General features: G+C 44.8%; 1 protein-coding gene across 2 annotated transcripts in view; it reads left to right on the forward strand.

Moving 5' to 3' along the window:
• The first annotated feature begins 12,980 nt into the window (after positions 1 to 12,980).
• SHCBP1 (SHC binding and spindle associated 1) overlaps positions 12,981 to 20,819 on the forward strand; it is a 30,486-nt gene continuing 22,647 nt past the window's right edge. The window contains exons 1-4 of one of the 2 annotated variants that reach the window (XM_065567607.1): positions 12,981 to 13,190; positions 15,673 to 15,849; positions 16,623 to 16,738; positions 20,463 to 20,671. In XM_065567607.1, the coding sequence (XP_065423679.1) occupies positions 13,052 to 13,190; positions 15,673 to 15,849; positions 16,623 to 16,738; positions 20,463 to 20,671 (641 nt within the window). In that variant the 5' untranslated portion in view covers positions 12,981 to 13,051. The remainder of the gene's footprint in view (positions 13,191 to 15,672; positions 15,850 to 16,622; positions 16,739 to 20,462; positions 20,672 to 20,819) is intronic. The other variant, XM_005289855.4, reaches the window with a different exon arrangement.

Consider the following 20,819-nt stretch of genomic DNA (forward strand, 5'->3'; position numbering starts at 1 on the left):
ATAAATATTTCAGAGTGATGAGTGTAGTAGGTATATAAGTAAAGCATGGCTGAAATGCAAGGCCTACAGTCCGAGACTGAGACCTGTAAGATTTTAGCTTGGCCTAGGACATAGGCTTAAGAATGCTTAGCATGAGCCTAGGCCATGGGGGTGGGAGGGACTCTGACAGAGTTCTCGGCGCTGGCTGGACCTCCGAGCCCGGAGCCTCTTCCCCATTCCACCCCTTCCCCTGCAGCCATGCCCCCTGCTCGCTACTCCCCCCTCTCTCCCCCCCGCTGCAGCCCCAAGAGCAGAAAATCTTTGTGCTCCCGGTGCTCCTCCAGCCCCAGGGCTATGGCTGGGGGAGTTTTTTTCCGGGCCCCCCAAATCCACCACTACCCCCCATCCTGGTGGCATGAGGTTTGGGGAGGCTTAGCCTCCCCCAGCCTCCATTACGTGCTGCCCATGAGTATGACTCCATCTTTGGTATATACGTATGTGTGCACACACACACTTGGATGAGGGGAAACTGGTCTAGAGAAGTCTCAAATGTGAATCTCCACAATGTTTCATTAAAAATAATTGACTTTGACCTTTAGAGAGAATGAAATTATACAGGTTCACAAGGGTTTAATTGTGTTTCTTCACTAAATTCAATTTACTTGGGCTTATGATGACTTAAGTTTTGTACAGCTGCAAAAGACAGATGAAAGGCCAGCCATGAGGAATGTTGGTTATGTTTAACACATTAATTAACCATAATCTGAAGTTATATGAAACCTTTTATTCACAGACCTTAAAGTGCTTTGCAAACAAATTAATGACACCTGTGCAGTAGGTAAGTTTATTATCCCCATTTTAGAGATGGGGAAACTGAGGCAGGAAGCAGTTAAATGACTTGCCCCATGGTCACAAATTAAGTTGGTGGCAGAGCCAGGAATAGAACACTCATGCTTCAGCCCCAAAGTCATTCTCTCTTTAGTTGTTTCTTTGTCATCCCCGCATTTGTATTGTTTCTTCTCCTCCCTGGATAGATACTACATCTCTTCCTGCTTGTCTTGGCTCTCCCTTCAAACATACCTGTTGTAGATAGAGTTCTTCAGCTCACCAAGCCTTATTTTACACTTAGGAGTAAAAGCTGCTAGTTGATAAAACTATTCAGTCTTTTAATCCTTTTTTATGCTTTAAGGTGGTCCCATCACATAAGGAAGGAGAAAGAGAGGACATTGTGTTAGGAAAGCTGTATGCAAAATAGGATATGCTCTCCACTGAGCTGTCTAATAATATATCAGAAAAAAAGCATTAATGTTTGCTGGATTCTCTTCGAATTATAGATAGAATTAAGCAAAACTGGTTTGGTTTGTTCAGGTAGGAACATCTGAGAACCATTTGATTATTTTAGAGGCAGCTTGCAATTCTGTGGTCAGATCCTCACCTGTGGAGCTTGGCGGGCACAGCCCAGCTCAGAGCAGGGAGCTGGATGGGCACAGCCTGCAGCTGCCCGTAGGCTTCTGGCTCCCCACTCCCTGCGGGGAGCCCATCAGTTGCACAGAGGCTCCTGGGAGCTGTCTGAACTCTGTGCATGGAGCTCACAGCCAGGACCCTGGCTGCAGCGAGGACCAGGGAGCCAAGACCCTGGGGGGCAGCCAGGCTCCCAGAGGGGAGCTCCATGTGGAACTGAGAGCCCACGCTCTCAGTCCCGCACACTGCCCCTCTTAAGTCAGTGGAAGCGCTCTTAGGGAGGATGTGCACCACTGACAGAAGGAGGGTAGTGTGGACATGAACCACCACAGTAATTACTGCAGTGGCTATAAGTCAACCTAACATAAGTCAACTTACATTTCTAGTGTACACCTGCACTCATTTACAGGGAGCAGGAGGGAAGTGAACTGTTAATGTGTAACCTCAGAGAGGGGGCAACACTGCTCTTGAGGGAACCATGGGGAGGGATTATTACTGGCATTAATTCTTTGTCAACAGGAAGCTTGGGAACTAGTTCTCTGTCAACTTTTGGGCTTTTCTGAGGTCTGGAGGCTGCATACCTCCCCCCTTTTGTAGGGACATATTTCTCCTCTGAGGAGCACATGGTCCCAAGTCTGCAAGGTGAGCCGTAGTAGTTTTTTGCAATAGTTTTTGCCTCATGCTTGGTGATTTCTCCATGGCAGGGGAGCATTGTGACACATTTGACAGGCCTGTGAACTACTAGGATGACTAGTATTTCCAGCATCTGAAACACATCATAATTAAGTTCATCATCTTTTACTATGGTGTCAGCTTAATAGACAGTTTAGGAGACAGGTTTCAGCAGATTATATTCTGCAGGGTTTGTTCCTAGAAGAATTTGGCATTGGGCATGTTAGCATTTTGGAAAGCTTTAATGTATTGGTGAGTGGAAGTTCTTACATCGAAGATTAGGTGTGTGTCCTTAGTGGTAGGTCTGAAAACCGGATAAGGACTCTCAGCTCTTCACATACCTACACATGAAGACAAACAAGCTTCTGTAGTGCTAGGCAGTGACTAGAACTGGGTAACCACTTTTGGTTGGCAGGGGTTTGTTTACATTTTTTCCTGGTGGTATGTCACATGAGTTTTGCACCTGCTGAATTTTGCCAAGAGCTCCAGGTTAAAAAATAAAAATGAAATGCTATCAAAATAGCTGTGTTTAGTCTGACCTGAAATGAAAAGTCATGCTGTTTTACATGGTTTCCACACAAATCTATCATTCATCCCATAACTCAGCACAGGTGCAACTGAAACTTGATCCAGCTTTCCGTAAAGATCCTAGCCTGTAATGAAGCTCTGCACCAGACATGATACCTCAGAGTGGCAGAGAGATCAACTGTAGACCCATTTCCCCCACCATTTGTTGCCTACCGGCCCTGACTTCCTTTTCAGAGAGCTCTGCTTCTCCATCTAGACTTGTTAGTGCCACTGACCCTCCACTGGCTTGGAGGCCTAGCTTTCCTTTTGGAGAGTTCAGCCTTCTCACCTCCATTCTTGTCGCAGGGTGGTGGATATGGCTTTATATTTTGGAGGGAGTTTGACATTACTGAAGCAACGAGACTGGCAACAGATCAATGAGGGCTGCAAACCTGACACCCGCAGACATAGATCAGCTTCATTCCAGGGGTCAGAGATGATTAATTAGAGAATATTAGGAAAATGTGTATGTTTTTAAATAATGGGACAAATTCTGCTTCCAACTACACTTTAAAAACAAAGCAATTCCAGGGAAATCACTAGATCTTGAATTTGAAATGTTCTGAATTTACATATTAGCTTTAGCGTTATAGCCCTAATCCTGCCAAGGCTTAATTATTTGCAGAATTCTGAGCACTCTGAGTAGCTCCACTGATTTCAGTGCAACTTATTACAGGGTATAATTTTCAAAAGCATCAAATAATTTAGGAGTCTAAGTACCATTGACTTCACAGTGCATAAAGTTATACCCAGGCGAAAGTCTGCAGGATTAGAGCTTATGTGTAATAGTGACCTTTTTGTAAGCAATTATGTAAAATATAATCATTCTATCTATACTTTGTGTTTTTGTTCATTTGCTTCCTTTTCTTTTATATATGGTCCCTCTTTCCCTTTAGTACTCTAGATAAGTGGTTCTCAACCAGGGGTATGTGTATCCCTGGGGGGTATGCGGAGGTCTTCCAGGGGGTACATCAACTCATCTAGATATTTGCCTAGGTTTGCAACAGGCTACATAAAAAGCATGAGCGAAGTCAGTACAAACTAAAATTTCATACAATGACTTGTTTATACTGCTCTATATACTATACACTGAAATGTAAGTACAATATTTATATTCCAATTGATTACAATTATATGGTAAAAATGAGAAAGGAAGCAATGTTTCAGTAATAGTGTGCTGTGACACTTTATTTTTACTTCTGATTTTGTAACCAAGTAGTTTTTAAGTGCGGTGAAACTTGTGGGTTTGCAAGGCAAATCAGACTCCTGAAAGGGATACAGTAGTCTAAAAAGATTGAGAGCTACTGCTGTAGATCCTGTATTTTTCTGCAGACTAGTTTTTCCTTTAATACAGCCTAAAAAAAAAGGGGATTTTCTGAATTTTTTCTTAGTCCAAGCTGGGCTTCTTTCCTCTTTCTAAACTTTTTCTTTTTTCAGATTCATGTTGGTTATCTCTTCTCATGCTTGTGAATAAACCTTTCCCATCTCAGTTGAATTCCCCTCTCCCACTTTCATCCTTCCTCAATACTATCCTACTTCCCATATCTATTTTGTAGGATCCTCTCCATCTATGTTCCTCCATTTGTGTATTCCTCCTTCAGTCCATTTCTACTCCCACCTTCATTTGATTCTCCAAGTCCCCTACCTTGTTTTCTCTCTGTCCCTTACTTCACTCCCCTGTCACTCTGCACATAACACATGAATATAGTTTTGCTCAGTATGTACTGAGGAGATTGAGTTAAAAAACCCCATTCAGTCAGTAAAGCTTCCTTCCCATGAGAGACATTATTATTTGTGAAACAGGAGACTAGTGTCTGACACAACATTTCAATGCAGTTGATTTATAGTAAAGAAATTATGTGAATAAATGTCACTTTACTGTTTAAACAAGGGAAATATTGTATCAAATCTCACATCATCTCAGAAATTGTGTTGTCATAAATGGATGGACAACCTCCCAAATAGTAATTAAGATTTATTGTCACTTCAGACACTCATAATTTGCAAATACAGTTCCTTTTAAAGGCTGATCTTATGAAGAAATATTTGCCAGAAGTGTGAAATTCTGCCCTTACAGTCACACAGTTGATTTCGGTATAAGTCACTTGTGTATTTGAGGGCAGAATTTAGCCCTATTTGTTTTAAATCCCACCCCATTATGTGTCTGTATACATGACGCAAGGAAACTAGTGCAGGGACATAAAGTGGTTATGAGGGGAAGAAGCTGGCAGTGGGCAAACGGGGAAAGGGCAGTGTGTAGAGAGAAGGCATTGCATGTGTGTTGCAAGGTCAAGGCCAATATTTTTAGCAATGGCTTTTGTCTAGTAAAGACAAGGCCCGTATAGTTATAGTTTGTTGACTGTGAGCATGACATGGCATAGCTGGGGGCTATTTTCGTACCATAGAGCACAGAACAGTACCTCGCAGCTTTTTGGAGGTGGAGCAGGATTTAACCACTTCTGAGAGCTCCAACATGGAAAAGCCCTAATGGAAACACATAAGTGGAATTTCAGATGTACAGAGCTAAGGCAGCTGAACAATTTTAAATACATTTAAGCAGCTATTTGAAATACACTTTGTTAACCGTGTCTCTCAACTTCCCAGACAGGAGCCTGAAGGGAACAGTGACTGGGGAGTTTTGCCAGCACATCTTGTGTTTCCTTTGCCTCATCTACTCCTTCCTGTAGCATTTTTCAAGTTACATGTGAATTATCTGCCAATATTTATTGAAAAATCCCTGCCTGACCCTTTCATATAGGTAAACTGTCTAAAATGCAAATTCTTCCCCACTCTCCTCTCAAAAAGATTCTGAGATTTAAATTACCATGCATCATCTCTCTCCTACTTCTAAGACAGAAAGGGACAATTGTGGTTATTGTGGCACATTCAGTGATGGTCCTGATATAAATATGAGTGAACTTGACCATGCAGCCTGGTGCCAGTTTCAAAGGGAGGGTTAGGGCTTTGCAACCTCTAGATGGAGCTGCTTCTTCCAGGTAGGTTAAACAATACTGCAGGCTTCTTCAGTCAATTTGATCGTCCAAGTGCAGACTGCCCTGTTAAGGAGCCTGTGTCTGAAATTTGGAGTGAAATCCTGGTCCAAATGAAGTCAATGGGAGTTTTACCATTGACTGTGGAACCAGGGATTTCACTCCTGGACTTCCTGTTTCATATGGCTTCTTTTGAGGACTTAAATATGTTAATTTTAATTTTATAATTGATTGAGAGAGCAAAATTTCATAGTTAAAATCAAGGTGGATATGCACGGAATGTAGTATAAAGGGTTACAGACGATATACTGTAGAAAAGACTCAGAGCCTGAACAGTTATTGTTTTCTTTCAGTCTTACACTGGAGCAACTCTTGATTTCAGTGGATCTGCTTTAGCATAAAAGTGATGTAATGCAGTGATGAATCAGGTCCTCATTCTGTTCTGAACACGTACATTGCTGGCAAGGTTGTGCTGCTGTTGCACAAATACCTGACATTTTGAAAGTGAATGTGAAAAAACAGACTAGTATCTAAATACATTTTTGAACTACGATTAGAAATGCTAGGTGGCCCCCTTGTGGCCATTTAAATTAAAGCGAACCCTCCTTCCCCAAACAAATCCCTGACTCTGTAAAACCATTTGAAAAGATCCATTGGTTTTGATTATAAGATTTTGATATTTGTGTTGTGTCATTACACTCGTTAAAGATGTCATGTTGGAAAATATTTGAATAAATAATTATTCATTGTAAAAAAGTACTCCTGTATCCTCTTTATACTACAACAATGGCATTATTTTAAAAGGATGTATTTATTGTTAATTTCTAAGGCCCCAATACTACAAAAATTTAAGCACATATGCGTGATTGCAGATCTGATTAGTCCCATTGACATCAGGACTGGGTGTGTAAAATTATTCACATGCTTAAGTCTTTGCAGGATCAGAACCAGATACCATTTAGTTCTCATAATATTTATATTTATTTTATTATAGGATTATGGTAGAGATTTACAATAAATAGGCATTGCAGTTTTGGTCTTTTTCTTATTGTGGCGTTGGTCAATTATTGGACTCAATAGGGCTACTATGCATACACTTAAAGCTAAGCATGTGTACAAGTGTTTGTAGGATCGGGGCCAGGGTCTTGGTGATATCAATTAAGCAATGAGTTTGAGAAAACACATATATGGTAGTAATAAACATATAGATATCCAGGCCTGATCTATGCTAGAAATTTACATCAGTATAGAAAAATCCATGCCCCTGAGCGATGTAGCTATATTGACCTAATCCCACGTGTAGACAGCACTAGTTCAATGGAAGAATACTTCTGTTGACCTAGATGGAGTACCTAAGCCAACAGGAGAAACCTTTCATCGGTGTACATAGTATCTACTCTGAAGTGCTACAGTGGTGCAGCTGCACCACTTGCAGAGTTTTAAGTGTAGACATACCCTCAGGCAGAGGTGACGCATAGGGGGTAGGGATGTAAATAGGGTTTTAAAATAGTAACCGTTTAACCTATTAACATTCTATCAGTTAAACAGTTAACCGTTAAGGAGTTCTGCCGGCCCCGTGCCCAGGGTCCTGGCTGCCAGGATCCCGGGTGCAAGGCAGCAGCGGAGTTTAATAATTAACCAAAACTGATAAGACTGATGCTTATCGGTTAGCTGGTTAAACTTTTACATCCCTAGTAGGGGAGGTGTGCAGGGTAAAGTGCCTCCCCAGATTGTCCTGCCAGGGGGACGGGAGAGGGGCTCTGTCCTCCTGCTACGGTTGCCCCCCGGCATGCTCGGCTCCTATTCCTGGCAGCTGGGCCTGGGTGGGGAGCAGAGAGGGTGGGACCAGCTGCTTCTCACGCCGGCTGCTCTGGGTCGCTGCTCCATGCAGCACAGCAACTGCCTCCTCTTTTCCAAGCCAAACATGCCCAGTTCCTTCAGCCTTTGCTCATATGGCTTGCATTGCATCCATTTGTTCATCTTTGTTACTCGCCTTTAGAGCCTTTCCATCCTTTCTATACATAGATGACCAAAATCCAACTGAAGGCAAACCAGCGCCAAGTAGAGCAGTACTATTACCTCCCATGTCTTGCATGCTATGCCTCTGTTAATGCAACCTAAAACTGCATTTGCTTTTTTTGCAACAACATTGCAGTGCTGACTCATGTTCAGGTTGTGATCCACCACAACTCCCAGATCGTTCTCAGCAGTGCTGCTGCCAGGCAGTTTCCCCCCATTCTGTATTTGTGCATTGGTTTTTCTTCCATAAGTGTAGCACCTTACATTTGTCTTTGTTAAATTTCATTTTGTTGTCTATAGCCCAGTTCTCCAATTTATCACGATCCCATTGAATTTTAGCTTTATCTTCCAAAGTGTTGGCACCCTCCCCCCCATCCAGCTTTGTGTCCTCTGCAATAAAGATGTTAAACAACACTGGACCCAGGACAGATCCCTGTGGAACCCCACTTGAGACCTCCCTCCAATCTGACATCATTCCATTAACACTTACTCTTTGTTTGCAGTTGTTTAACCAATTATGTGTCCACTTAATGGTAGTTCTGTCAAGCCCACATTTCTCCAGCTTACTTATCAGAATGTCATGTGGGACAGCGTCAAAAGCCTTGCTGAAGTCTAAGTATATTATATGTACCGCTTTCCCCCTAATGCTACCTTTTTGATCTGGTAGCATTTCACACCTATTACACTCATTTTGCATTGATGTAAAGGATGACGCAGAGTGCAAGGAAAGGGAAATTTGGGACCCAGTCTGCAAATAATCTTAAATTGTTATTTAAGGAGGCACTGGCAAAATAGTGTAGTGTAAGTCATATTATATCTCCATTAACCTAAAAAGAGCTCCACTCACCTAAACTTGGTTGTTGCTCCAGAGTTTTGTTTTGGGCCCATTGTTATTTACTTTGTATGTAACTGATTTGAGATGCCTTCATTTCCAGAAGTAACTCTTCTAGAACCCAGCCCACATTAGCAGAATGCTACGCTGATTTGGAAAACAGTCCTACAAACACAGCTGTAGCACAGTTACAAAACTATTTTGTAAGCAAAACTGTCCCATCCAGTATTAAACTGTGCTGAGGTACCAATTTTCTGTGTGATCAATGGTTTGCTCCATTAGACATTGATACCCTTATTTTTGTTACCTTTAGTGCTGCATATTATACTATCTGAAAGTATTTTTCTTGGTTGGCTAGCACATTTCCCCACTGTAATAAGACTGGGGATTTTCAGCTTGGAAAAGAGACGACTAAGGGGGGGATATGATGGAGGTCTATAAAATCATGACTGGTGTGGAGAAAGTAAAAAAGGAAGTGATATTTACTCCTTCTCATAACACAAGAACTAGGGGTCACCAAATGAAATTAATAGGCAGCAGGTTAAAACAAACAAAAGGAAATATTTCTTCACAGTCAATCTGTGGAACTCTTTGCTAGAGACTATACCAGGGTTCAAAAAAGAACTAGATAAATTCATGGAGGATAGGTCCTTCAATGGCTATTAGCCAGGATGAGCAGGGATGGTGTCCGTAACCTCTGTTTGCCAGTAGCTGGGAATGGGCAACAGGGGATGGATCACTTGGATAATTACTTGTTCTGTTCATTCCTTCTGAAACACCTGGCATTGACCACTGTTGGAAGACAGGATACTGAGCTGGATGGACCTTTGGTATGACCCAGTATGGCCGTTCTTATGTTCTTATCTCAGGTACCTTTTTCCTCCACTTTTTGTTTCTACCTGTCCAAAAGGTCTCTTGCTATAACTAGCGCTAGTCTCCTCCTTTTATCCACAGGGTTTGGTAACTGGACTCTGCCTGTCTAACTCCACCTTGTTTTGAATTTAACCTTTGTTAATGTCGGAGATATTCACTCTAGACTCTTGACCAGTCCTTTGGAACAATCAAAGAATCTGCCCCCAAATGATCTTTCCAAGGTTCTACATGGAGCCCACATCAAGAAGGGGCATACAGGGCTTTTGAGTTTGGGGTGAAATTCACTCCTGAGCATGGAAGCCAACTCAAGGTTTATGCACAAGTTAAATTCCACTAAAGCCCTATTTTGAGGATGAATTTGATTCAACCAACAAAATGCATTAATTCCTTTGTGTATCAAATGATTTTTTTTTGTGGAAGGTAGAAAGTAACATAACATAGGAAAGAAGAAGACTACCCATTAAAATATTTGAAAGAAGAATGCTGAAACCTAGCGAAGTCAGAGATGGGCTGTAAAAATTGGAACAACTTAGATATCTGGCTAAAACTTATATGAGAAACCCTAACCATGAGGGTCTTTTGTAGCAATAACACAACTGTTCAATCAGCTGTACATTTAGATTGGAACCATCAGTAAAAATCTCTGGAATTTTTGATTCAGATTGCTCTTGGAACATTATGTTCTGCACATTATAAACGCTTCCCACTTTCACCTAAAAAAGAAAGGCTAGAGTGAGGTTGTCTAGCTGTTGGCTGATTCTGATAAATCCGTATGTTTTCTTTTCTTCCAGACTAAAATACTGGAATGCTTTGCTTGTTAATCTGCCAAGCAGACTGATTACATCTTGTGCAAAACTCTGCTGCCTGGATATCATAGAAAGAAGCATGAACATTTTATTGACAGGAATGTGTTGTCTTATGAGTCTGACATTTCTGCACTGAGGGTGAAATTCACCCCAGTGCAGAGGACCAGCACAATGCCCGTGCATCCCTTAAATCCCTGTAATGATCTCAGGGTGTAAGTGGGATTTGTAGGGTACATGGGATCTCTGCACAGGTGTGAATTTCACCCTGATTTACTCATTTTTGTCAGTAATCTAACAGCGTAATTTCCCTACAAGAGCCTCATGATCAGGGCTCTTAGTATAAATTTTATCCATGTCTCTCAATTGTCTTGGATTTGCTGAAGATCTGATTTCGGTGGATAGTTTGATAGGCATGTGTAGGACCCATGGATCTTGAAATATGTGTTGTGGGGAGTATTGATCATTGTAGCAATGGAGATGTGTGTGCAGGTTTTGCGCCTGTTGTTCTGGCAGAATGTGGTGCCGCTTTGAGTTGGTGAGTTCTGGTCTGTGGGAAGTTTGGCTCTGAGGATGAGCTTGGAGAGGTTGTGAGCTTGTTTGAAGGCTAGAAGGGAGCGGGGAGGGTTGTGGTCCCCATCTCCACTGCTCCAATGATCAATACCCCACCAGAACGTACCTTTCAAGATCCATGGGTCCTACACAAGTGCTCTGTGTAGCTCAAAAGCTTGTCTGTCTCACCAACAGACGTTGGTCCAATAAAGCAGTGGATCTCAACTGGAGGTCCACAAGCCCTTTCAAGGGGGCTGTGGGGCCCTGCAGCTGAAACCCAGATCCCGACCCCTACCGCCCCCAGCGGGACTCTAGGTGAGAGGCGCAGGGCTGAAGCCCTGATCCCCGCAGGTGCCCCTCACGGGGCTGAAGCTGGGAGGGGCAGGGCTGAAGCCCCGATCCCGGGCACCCGGGAGGTGCAGGACTGAAGCTCTGATCCCTGCTGGTGTAGTGGCACAAACAGCTCCCTGGTAGAATTTCCTCTCTAGGTTCTACTGAGCTCAGTAGGTAACTGCTATTGGTGGGGAAATGTGCCTGCTGCTGTTTTTGCCGTTACACAGGGCAGCGTGGGGCAGCTGCTGCTCTCTCTAGTGCCATAGAGCAGGCAGCTGCAGCATTCCCTCCTCTCCTGCTGGTGCCCCGGGTTGATGCTGGTCCTCGGCTCCTGAGTCCCAGCCTCCTTTGCTCCTGCAGAAGCCGCTGGTAAGAGTGGCCTGGGCTCAGCTCCTGGACCTACCCCCTGTCTGCACACAGCCCCTAGCAACCTCTTCCCTGTAACCTGAGCTACCCCCTGCCTGCACTCAGCCCCGGGCCCTAAGCTGTTTTCAAACTTTTTGAGCTAAGCCCCACACTTTGAGTTATAATTTTTGGTTGTTCCCCCAACCCAGACAGGTGGGTGGCCTGCTGAGGTGAGTCAGGGGGTGGAGGTGGCACTCCCTCCCTGGACCACTGGCCCCTGCCCTAGGGTTACCATATTTCAACACTGGAATAAAAGAGGACACTCCACGGGGGCCCTGCCCCCGCCCCAACTCTGACCCTTCCCTGCCCCCATTCCAACCCCTTCCCCAAAGTCTCCGCCCCCTCCCCTGAGCACCCCGCAATCCCCCTCCTCCCTCCTGCCCCCCGGGCTCCGGCTACTGCTGCACTGGGGAAGTTGCTTCGGCCCCCGCCGCGGCGGAGAGCGGCGGGAGCCAGGAAAGTTGGAGCCCAGGGAGGAGGTGGCTGTGTGCTCCGATGCTGCCCGCCGCCTCTATGCCCCAGCAGATCACGGGAGTTGTAAGTTTTGCTGCAGCCACTCGCACTCGGGGTCCTCTTACCATGCCTCCCTATTTTCCCGGACATGTTCGGCTTTTTGGAAATTCCTCCCGGACGGGGATTTGAGGACCAAAAAGCCGGACATGTCTGGGGAAAACTGGACGTATGGTAACCTTACCCTGCCTAGGGTGACCAGACAGCAAATGTTAAAAATCGGGTTGGGGTAATAGGAGCCAATATAAGAAAAAGACCCCAAAATTGGGACTGTCCCTATAAAATCAGGACATCTGGTCACCCCAACCCTGCCCCTCCTCCCCATGTATAGAAATCAATCTACGCCTATGCCCAAGGCCCCTCTTGCTGGGCCCTGGAATTTTTATAGCACATCGAGGGGAGCCTCAGTGAGAAAAGGGTTGCGAACCCTGCAATAAAGGGATATTTTCTCACCCACCACATCTTGAATATATGATTTCATTCCTACCCCGTGAGGCTGGATCACAGCCTGCTGTGCTCCCTTCAGGTTTTGCCCCCACTCCAGAATTGGCTGCCTGGCATGTGTTTGTGCAACACTTTGGGATGAAAGTTGCTTGATCCAAGTTAATATTTCATTTTTGTTAACTGCCATTATAACCGGTCTGGTAAACGTGGGGTAACCGCGGAATTAGAAGGAAAGGGAAACAGGCCCCAGAGGCCCCTGTAGTGGGTGCAAACCACGGTACCGCACTGCCAGCCCCAGCCCACACAGCGTGCGTGACTGAAGCTTCACGCAGCTCCCCTCCACCTCGCCCCGTCCCCGAGCAGGCCCCTGGCTGCCCCGGCCATCCGACGCCTTCTGCCTTCCCGGGGATTGGAATCCTACGACACTTTCCACAGGTCAACGTTCCACAGGGGTATCTGCCCGCTGTCGATTGGCTCCCACAACGCCCGCTGCGCCTTGCGACCAATCAGAATCCTCCACCGTGCTTACATCGGGGGGCGGGATCGCTGCCGGGAAAGTTTGAAATTTCCGCGACTGGGTGAGGCTGGGGAGCGCGGAGTAGCCGTTTGTCATGGCGCAGGGGGAGCCTGAGCCGGTGCTGGCGGTGCACGGCGAGGAGGAAGAGAAGGAGGAGGGTGGGGAAGGGCCGGAGCTGGCCCCGGCGGCTGGCGGTGTCGGGCTGCAGGAGAACGTGCAGGGCCTGAAGCAAGGTATATTCCCCCGCCCCCGTTTGTACTCCTCGGGAGCATATTCCCCCGGCTCCCCACACTCGCCCTCCCTTGTACTCCCCCCCCCGGAATTTACACCCTGTGCTTCAATAATTCCTCGGACTCCCTCACCCTAGATCTATTCCCCCCCCGACCCCTGGAATGTAGTTTCCATATAACCTGCCCTTCAGCCCCTGGTCTGCAATTTACTTTCCAGTCCTAGGGGTTTCCTCTTGCGTTTCTTTTCTGTCCCCGCCCAGCTCTCTAGTTCAGTTACAAACGGTTGTTGTCAACGTAATAAACTGTAGGAAGATTGTTGAAGTTTAAGGGACAGTCTCAATGAGTGTATGCTCTGGTGGTGTAGCTTGTCGGGCCTAGGATATCCGAGAGACAAGGTGGTACGGTAGAACTAACCTCTGTTTGTGAGAGGGACAAGTTTTGAGATTACACATAGCTCTTCTTCAGTATCAGTGGGTGTCTGCCTGAGACCTCTTCCCAGGACATTAGCCTCTGTGTCCATTCACTATGCCCATCAAAATCCGGCAGGTGGTGGTAGGACCTTTGCATTTTTGATCCTAGTGGGTAGGGAAAAGGGGGATTCTCATCTCCCGCTTTTCCCCAAAAGGCTATGAAATGTTCCTTTCTGCTGTGTCCATGGCACCTGTAATTGCAGGTTGCTCATGTGCTGATGATTGATTTAACCAGGTCTAGCCTATGCTGCTCCTGGCTAGGAAAGACTTGTCGTACAGCTGTGCAGTTTGAGCCTGTCCAAACTGTAATTGTTTGTAGGGCTCTAACATTAACACCTCATTGATGTGGGTGGGGTGCTGAGTGGGGGTAGCATTCTGGAAGGTCCTTAACAGGCTTGAGGCCACCAGTGCAGCTAGGAACCTTTAAAGGTTATTTACATGTGAAGTTGTTCCCCATTAACTCCATGTGCGGATAATTCACGTACAGAAGCTGTTTTTTAAAAAGGGCAATGCCCTTTCTTCTACTTTGTGATATATAAAGGCCTGAAAGGCCTTAGTCAGTTTTTTGTGTTTTTGCATCAGAAGTTCAGATCTTGTCTACGCTATAGCAATTTACTATGAATGTTTGGTCCCCATAGAACACTTGTAAAAGATTTGCGTCCACACACAAGTGATCCGGATGGGTTACATGGGTCAACATTCTAGAAGTTCTAATAGATCGGGGATCCACTAAGCCAGGCACTGTACTAATACATGGGAAGCTGCAATACCTGCCCTCATAAGCGTACAGTCAAAACAAGGCAGATAGAAAAAGAATGGGAGGAGAAACAGGCATAGAGATGAAGTGATTGCCCAAGGTCACATAGCCGCCAAATTGGGAATGGAACCCTGGGCTCCTGACTCCCAGTCCGGTGCCTTATCCACTGTGCCTCATTGCTTACAGCAGAATGAGCACATGTTCAGTCTGTGCTTGTGTGGATGGTATTAGCATGGTTCAGATAAGCCCGGTCCCACAGATCATGGTAGCTTTTTTGAGTTTCACAGAATCCGCTGTTTGTGGCAGACTTGTGGGGAACTGTGCGATAGCTGGCTAGAAGGCATTGCAGTTGAAATGGCTGAGCAGTGGAACTTGGACAAAACTGCACTGGCTCAGAAGTCAGTATCACTAGTATGGGCACACTGAACTACACCTCTACCTCAATATAACACGAATTTGGATATAACACGGTAAAGCAATGCTCCGGGGGGTGGGGCTGCACACTCCGGCGGATCAAAGCAAGTTCGATATAATGCGGTTTCACCTGTAACGCGGTAGGATTTTTTTTGGCTCTCGAGGACTGCATTCTCTCCGGGTAGAGGTGTATTTGTGCTTGAATTGGTTGTTAAACCATTCTAGTCTCTAGTGTAGAAAGCCTGGGGTGACAAGTGAACTGGTGAAACTGACATGCACTAGAGACTGAAAACTGAACTATTGAGGGGAAGATACTTTCAGCTAGGTTTGATTTTGTATGTCTTATTAAAGCTTATTCAGTGACTAGTGAACGCTGTGGGGTGGGGTCGACAGTCACGTGTATGTAATTTAACATCTCTGCCTTTCAGTTACGAAGTGGATTGCGCACTCTTCCAAGAGGTGGACCTTGTCCCAAGAGGTCATCCAGGCTTGCCAGTCCTGATATTCGCAACCTAAAAAGTAGTGGGGGAAATCCATTCTATTAGCAAAAGCCTTTCAGACCTTCTCTATACTACACCTACTGGAAAAAAAGGCATAATCTCAGTTTTAAAAATCCTGTTTGGGTCTGTATCCAATAGATAGGGAGGCCCTGTTTTGGCAAGTGTGTGTATCCCTGAAAAATGGAAAAACTAATTAGCTATTTAACCACCATTCCAATAGTAAATTAACATATCCTCTAGAGAGGAGGCATGCGTGGATTTTGCACTTAGCAGTAGATCCCTGGGATAGGAATGAAAGAGTGAACAGTACTTGAGTTGAGGTTGTGACTTTTTTTTTCCTTCAGAGTTGTTCCAAGATGATGATGATGATGACAGCTGCAGTGATTATGGGAGTCGTGATAAATCAGGGACCATTTTAGGAAGGATTGTGCCAGACGGGAATGTGCTTTTCCCAGACACGTTCCAAACAAATCACCTTTTGTTTTATGAGCGATTTAAAGCCTATCAGGATTACATCTTAGGTGAGTGACCTTTCTGCTTCTAAAATTCCCTCTTGTCATGATCTCTGTAGTGCTGACTTTTCCTGATGATTCAGTTTTAAACTGTATATATTTGTCCTCCTTTTAAATTGCACCATCCTCCATCCATAGTGTGGCAACTACAGAGGATCTAGACTAGTGGCAGAGATACAGGAGAGGTCAATTAATGATAGAGTTGAGACTCTAAACTTTTACTTTTACATTAAAAATATCATGACATAACAAACGCTTTTAGCTGGAGGACTAGACCTAGTGGATTTTGACATCCCAAGAGACTGAAATCGGAACAATTGAAAGGGGGAGGGATTTTTGATAAGACTAATTAAAACAGGGTCTTCTTCCTCCCGCCACTTATTTAACTCCAGTGGCATAATTGAGAGATGTGAGTGGTCAAGTGGGCAGTTGTTCTTTTTGTGAAGCTTTTGGGGGGCTGAGAGCACCTTTTGGTAGTTCTCCAGTCCTCTGGTCTAAGCTGTTTGGGGGCAGGGACTGTCTTTTTGTTCGCTGTTTATACAGCACCAAGCACCGGGGGGGGGCGGGGGTCCTGGTTTGTGATTAAGAATCCCAGGCACTTCAGCAATACAAATAATAAAAAGACTGAGCAGAACAAAGTTGAAGACAACTTCTGACACAATGAAGGAACACTAAAACCCCATTCTGTTCAGCTTCCCTTTAATTGCTCATGTATGAACTTGATTCCTTTTGTCCTTTTATTGCATAAATACATATTGTAAGTGATTTTAATTTAATTTTAGCTGACTGCAAGGCCTCTGAGGTAAAAGAATTCACAGCTGAGTACTTAGAGAAGGTCCTTGAACCATCTGGATGGCAAGCAATCTGGCGCACTAATGTGTTTGAGGTGCTGGTCGAGGTAAATGTAATTCAGTTGCTAGACATTTGTCTCCAATTAACGTCACTTTACTCCACTGTTAACAGGCAAATCACTTCCTTTTAATTAAAGTTTATGAGCTGATAGAAAATAGCATATTTTTCACATCTAATTCTCAGTGTGGAGGATAGAGCATTAGGCGAGAAGCTATTTAACTGCTTGCAGTGACTTCAGTCCTAGTGTCTCTTGGACATGAGAATGCAGGAGAACAACTTGTGACATGTAGAAACTTACCATTGACAGTCAGATGAGATGCAGTTAATTGTTAGCCCTCATGATTGTAACGCATTTTGTGCAGATTGTAAGTTGTTTGGGGCCAGGACTGTCTTATTGTGCGTCCACTGCCTAGCACAATGGGGTACTGATTGGGTCTGCTAGGCTGCTGTACTATAAATAATTATCCACAGGACTGCCTCTCTTGCTTTACAGAGCTGCAGCTGTACGGGCTGCATTTTTATTTTACTGGCTGGGCCTTTGTGAAAACAATTTGCACTCTGGTTCTATCTGTCAGTTTTGCACCTGGTTCTACTGAACAAAAAACTGTTGAACCTATAAAAGCCTGAATTTAAATAGATTTCACCTCCTAGGCACTCTTTGCAGTTTCTAATACCAGAAAAGATGGTGTCAACATGGAATTTTCCTTCTCTGTTTCCTTGGTCTTAGAAATTGCTTATCTTCTGTTTGAATGTTACTTTTTATATTATACTAGTAAGGATGGTATTGAGTTGAATTTTTTTTGAGTATTCTCTTATATAAACAAATGCCTGGCATTGAGGTCTTTTGTAATGAGCTAGATCTGCTTCAGCGATATTATCAGTCCTTCAAGGATCTGACTTTAGGGCAGGGGTTGGCAACCTTCGGCACACGACCTGTCAGGGTAATCCGCTGGCGTGCCGTGAGAGATTTTGTTTACGTTGACCATCCGCAGACATGGCCCGCCGCAGCACCCATTGGCCGCGGTTCACCATTCCCGGCCAATGGGAGCTGCGGGAAGCAGCGGCCAGCGTATCCCTGTGGCCTGTGCCACTTCCCGCAGCTCCCATTGGCCGGGAGCAGCGAACCGTGACCACTGGGAGCTAAGGGGGGGCCGTGCTAAGGACGGTTAATGTAAATAAAACATCTCATGACCCGCCAGCAGATTACCCTGATGGGCTGCGTGCCAAAGGTTGCTGACCCCTGCTATAGGGACATGCAGACATTTGGACCACTGGAGGTATAAGAATATAACATAAGAAGGGCCGTACCGGATCAGACCAAAGGTCCATCTAGCCCAGTATCCTGTCTACCGACAGTGGCCAACGCCAGGTTCCCCAGAGGGAGTGGACCAACAGGCAATGATCAAGTGATCTCTCTCCTGCCATCCATCTCCATCCTCTGACAAACAGAGGCTAGGGACACCATTCCTTATCCATCCTGGCTAATAGCCCTTAATGGACTTAACCACCATGAATTTATCCAGTTCTCTTTTAAACGCTGTTATAGTCCTAGCCTTCACAACCTCCTCAGGTAAGGAGTTCCACAAGTTGACTGTGCGCTGCGTGAAGAAGAACTTCCTTGTATTTGTTTTAAACCTGCTGCCTATTAATTTCATTTGGTGACCCCTAGTTTTTGTATTATGGGAATAAGTAAGTAACTTTTCCTTATCCACTTTCTCCACATCGCTCATGATTTTATATACCTCTATCATATCCCCCCTTAGTCTCCTCTTTTCCAAGCTGAAGAGTCCTAGTCTCTTTAATCTCGCCTCATATGGGACCCGTTCCAAACCCCTAATCATTTTAGTTGCCCTTTTCTGAACCTTTTCTAGTGCCAGTATATTTTTTTTTGAGATGAGACCACATCTGTATGCAGTATTCGAGATGTGAGCGTACCATCGATTTATATAAGGGCAATAATATATTCTCAGTCTTATTTTCTATCCCCTTTTTAATGATCCCTAACATCCTGTTTGCTTTTTTGACCGCCTCTGCACACTGCGCGGACAGTATGCCGAGGTATGCAAAACAGGGCTTGAGAGCACAGGCTGCTGTGTGCTGTCCATCTGAGACTTTGTCATGGTTTGGGTAGTTCAGGATTTGCTGATGTGGCACTTCACATTTTCTGGTCAGGAAATGGGTTTTCCTGGTGTTAGGGGCAGATGCCTAATGATGTGGCCCTCAGTTGGGTTTCTCCTAAGGTGGGTGAAGCAACTACCAGCCTTCCCAAATGACAATGTGGCCTTCTCTACACTGAGATTAACTGGCAAAAATGTCCCATGCTTGCTAACCCCTTTGGAATACCCCAGTGCTTAACAGCGTCTGGGTTACATGGAGGAGGGGATTTGTGCAGAGAGGCAGGGGACTGAAGGACTGTAACGGGGTGACATGGAGCTGTAGGTTCTGGTCTAAAAATGGGATCTCTTTTGGAGATCAGAGGAGGAAGTAAATAAAGAGAAGATGTGGGACATCTAAGGGCTGACTCATGGACAATGGGTGAAGTCCCAGAAGGTCAAACTAGTACCGGTCTTCAAAAAGAGGAAAAAGGAGGACCCGGGGAATTGGAGACCAGTCACCCAACTTTGATACCCAGAAAAATACTGAAACAAATTATTATACAATCAGTTTGTTCAAACCCAGAGGATGAGAAATAGCCAACTTTGGTTTGGCGTGATTTGCTCTTGACAAATCCATCTCATTTCCGCCTTTGACAGTGTCACTGGATAGGGCGGAAGGAGTAGATATGATGCATCTTGATTTTATTAAGGTTTTTGACGCATTTCCATATGACGCACTCATAAGCAAACTAGGGAAATTTGGTCTAGATGAAATTACTGAACAATGGTTAGAAAAACTGTACTCAAAGGGTATGTCTACACAGCAACTAGACACCCGCAGCTAATCCAGGCTAGCTGATTTGCGCTCACAGGGCTCAGACTATGGGGCTATTTCATTGCTGTGTAGACTTCCGCTGTGAGATGGGAGGGTCCCAAGGCGCCTGAGCCCTGCGAGCCTGAGTTGGCTGGAATGGGTCAGCCGCAGGGGTAGACATACCCAAAGAGTAGCTATCAATGCCTTGCTGTCAAACTAGGAGGACTTATCAAGACTTGCAGGGATGTGTCTTGGGTCTGGTATTGTTCTCTGTTTTCATTAATGACTTGAATGATGGAGTACAGATTGTCTCATCTGCAAATTTTATGTGAGTAATGCTGGGAGGGATTGAAAGCATGTTGGAGGACAGGATTAGAATTCAGAATAATTTTGACACATTGGAGAATTGGTCTGAAATCAACCAGACGAATTTTAATGAAGACCAAGTGCAAAGTACTACACCTAAAGAAGGAAAAATCAAATGCACAACTACAAAATGGGGAGAAAACTGGCTAGGCAGCAGTACTGCAGAAAAGTATCTGGGGGCTACAGTGGATCACAAGTTGAATAGATCAACAGTGAGATGCTGTGGCAAAAAAGGCAAGTGTCATTCTGTGGTATATTAACAGAAGTGTCTGTGAGACCTGGTCTATGCTTGAAACTTGGGTCGACAGCTGCAGCACTCAGGGCTGTGAAAAATCTGCACCCCCGAGTGTCGTAGCTCTGCCGACCTAACCCCTGGTGTAGATGCAGTTAGTTGCTGATTGGCTTCTATAATAAGACTGTGTGTTGTTTTGGCTTTTCCGGTTGTACATACTGTTCTGTCTAAAGCACCCTAATAGCTGTGTTGTTCATATTAGGTTGTGGATGTGGAGTACTCCACTCTGAAAGCAGTGGTTCGGCTCAGTGAACCTTTCCTGTGTGACTCCCGTGTTAGCACCTTTACCTTGGAGTGCATGCAAGAGCTCTTGGAGCTGAAGAAGCATCAGTTACCAGTGCAGGAGCTGTGGGTTGTGTTTGATGAATCTGGAGAGTTTGACCAGACAGCCCTGGCCATAGAGCATGTCAGGTAGGAAAATGTTCATGAACGTCTCCTGAACTATTATTTCTTTAATTTTAAAAGAGTCAGATAGTTTAGGCATCACATCTGAGCTACAATAAATAATGTATATGGGTTTCATACATGAACCTATAGTAAAAGATGATGTTAGTGTCCA

This window comes from Chrysemys picta, chromosome 14, assembly GCF_011386835.1.
Source record: "Chrysemys picta bellii isolate R12L10 chromosome 14, ASM1138683v2, whole genome shotgun sequence".
NCBI lineage: Eukaryota > Metazoa > Chordata > Testudines > Emydidae > Chrysemys > Chrysemys picta.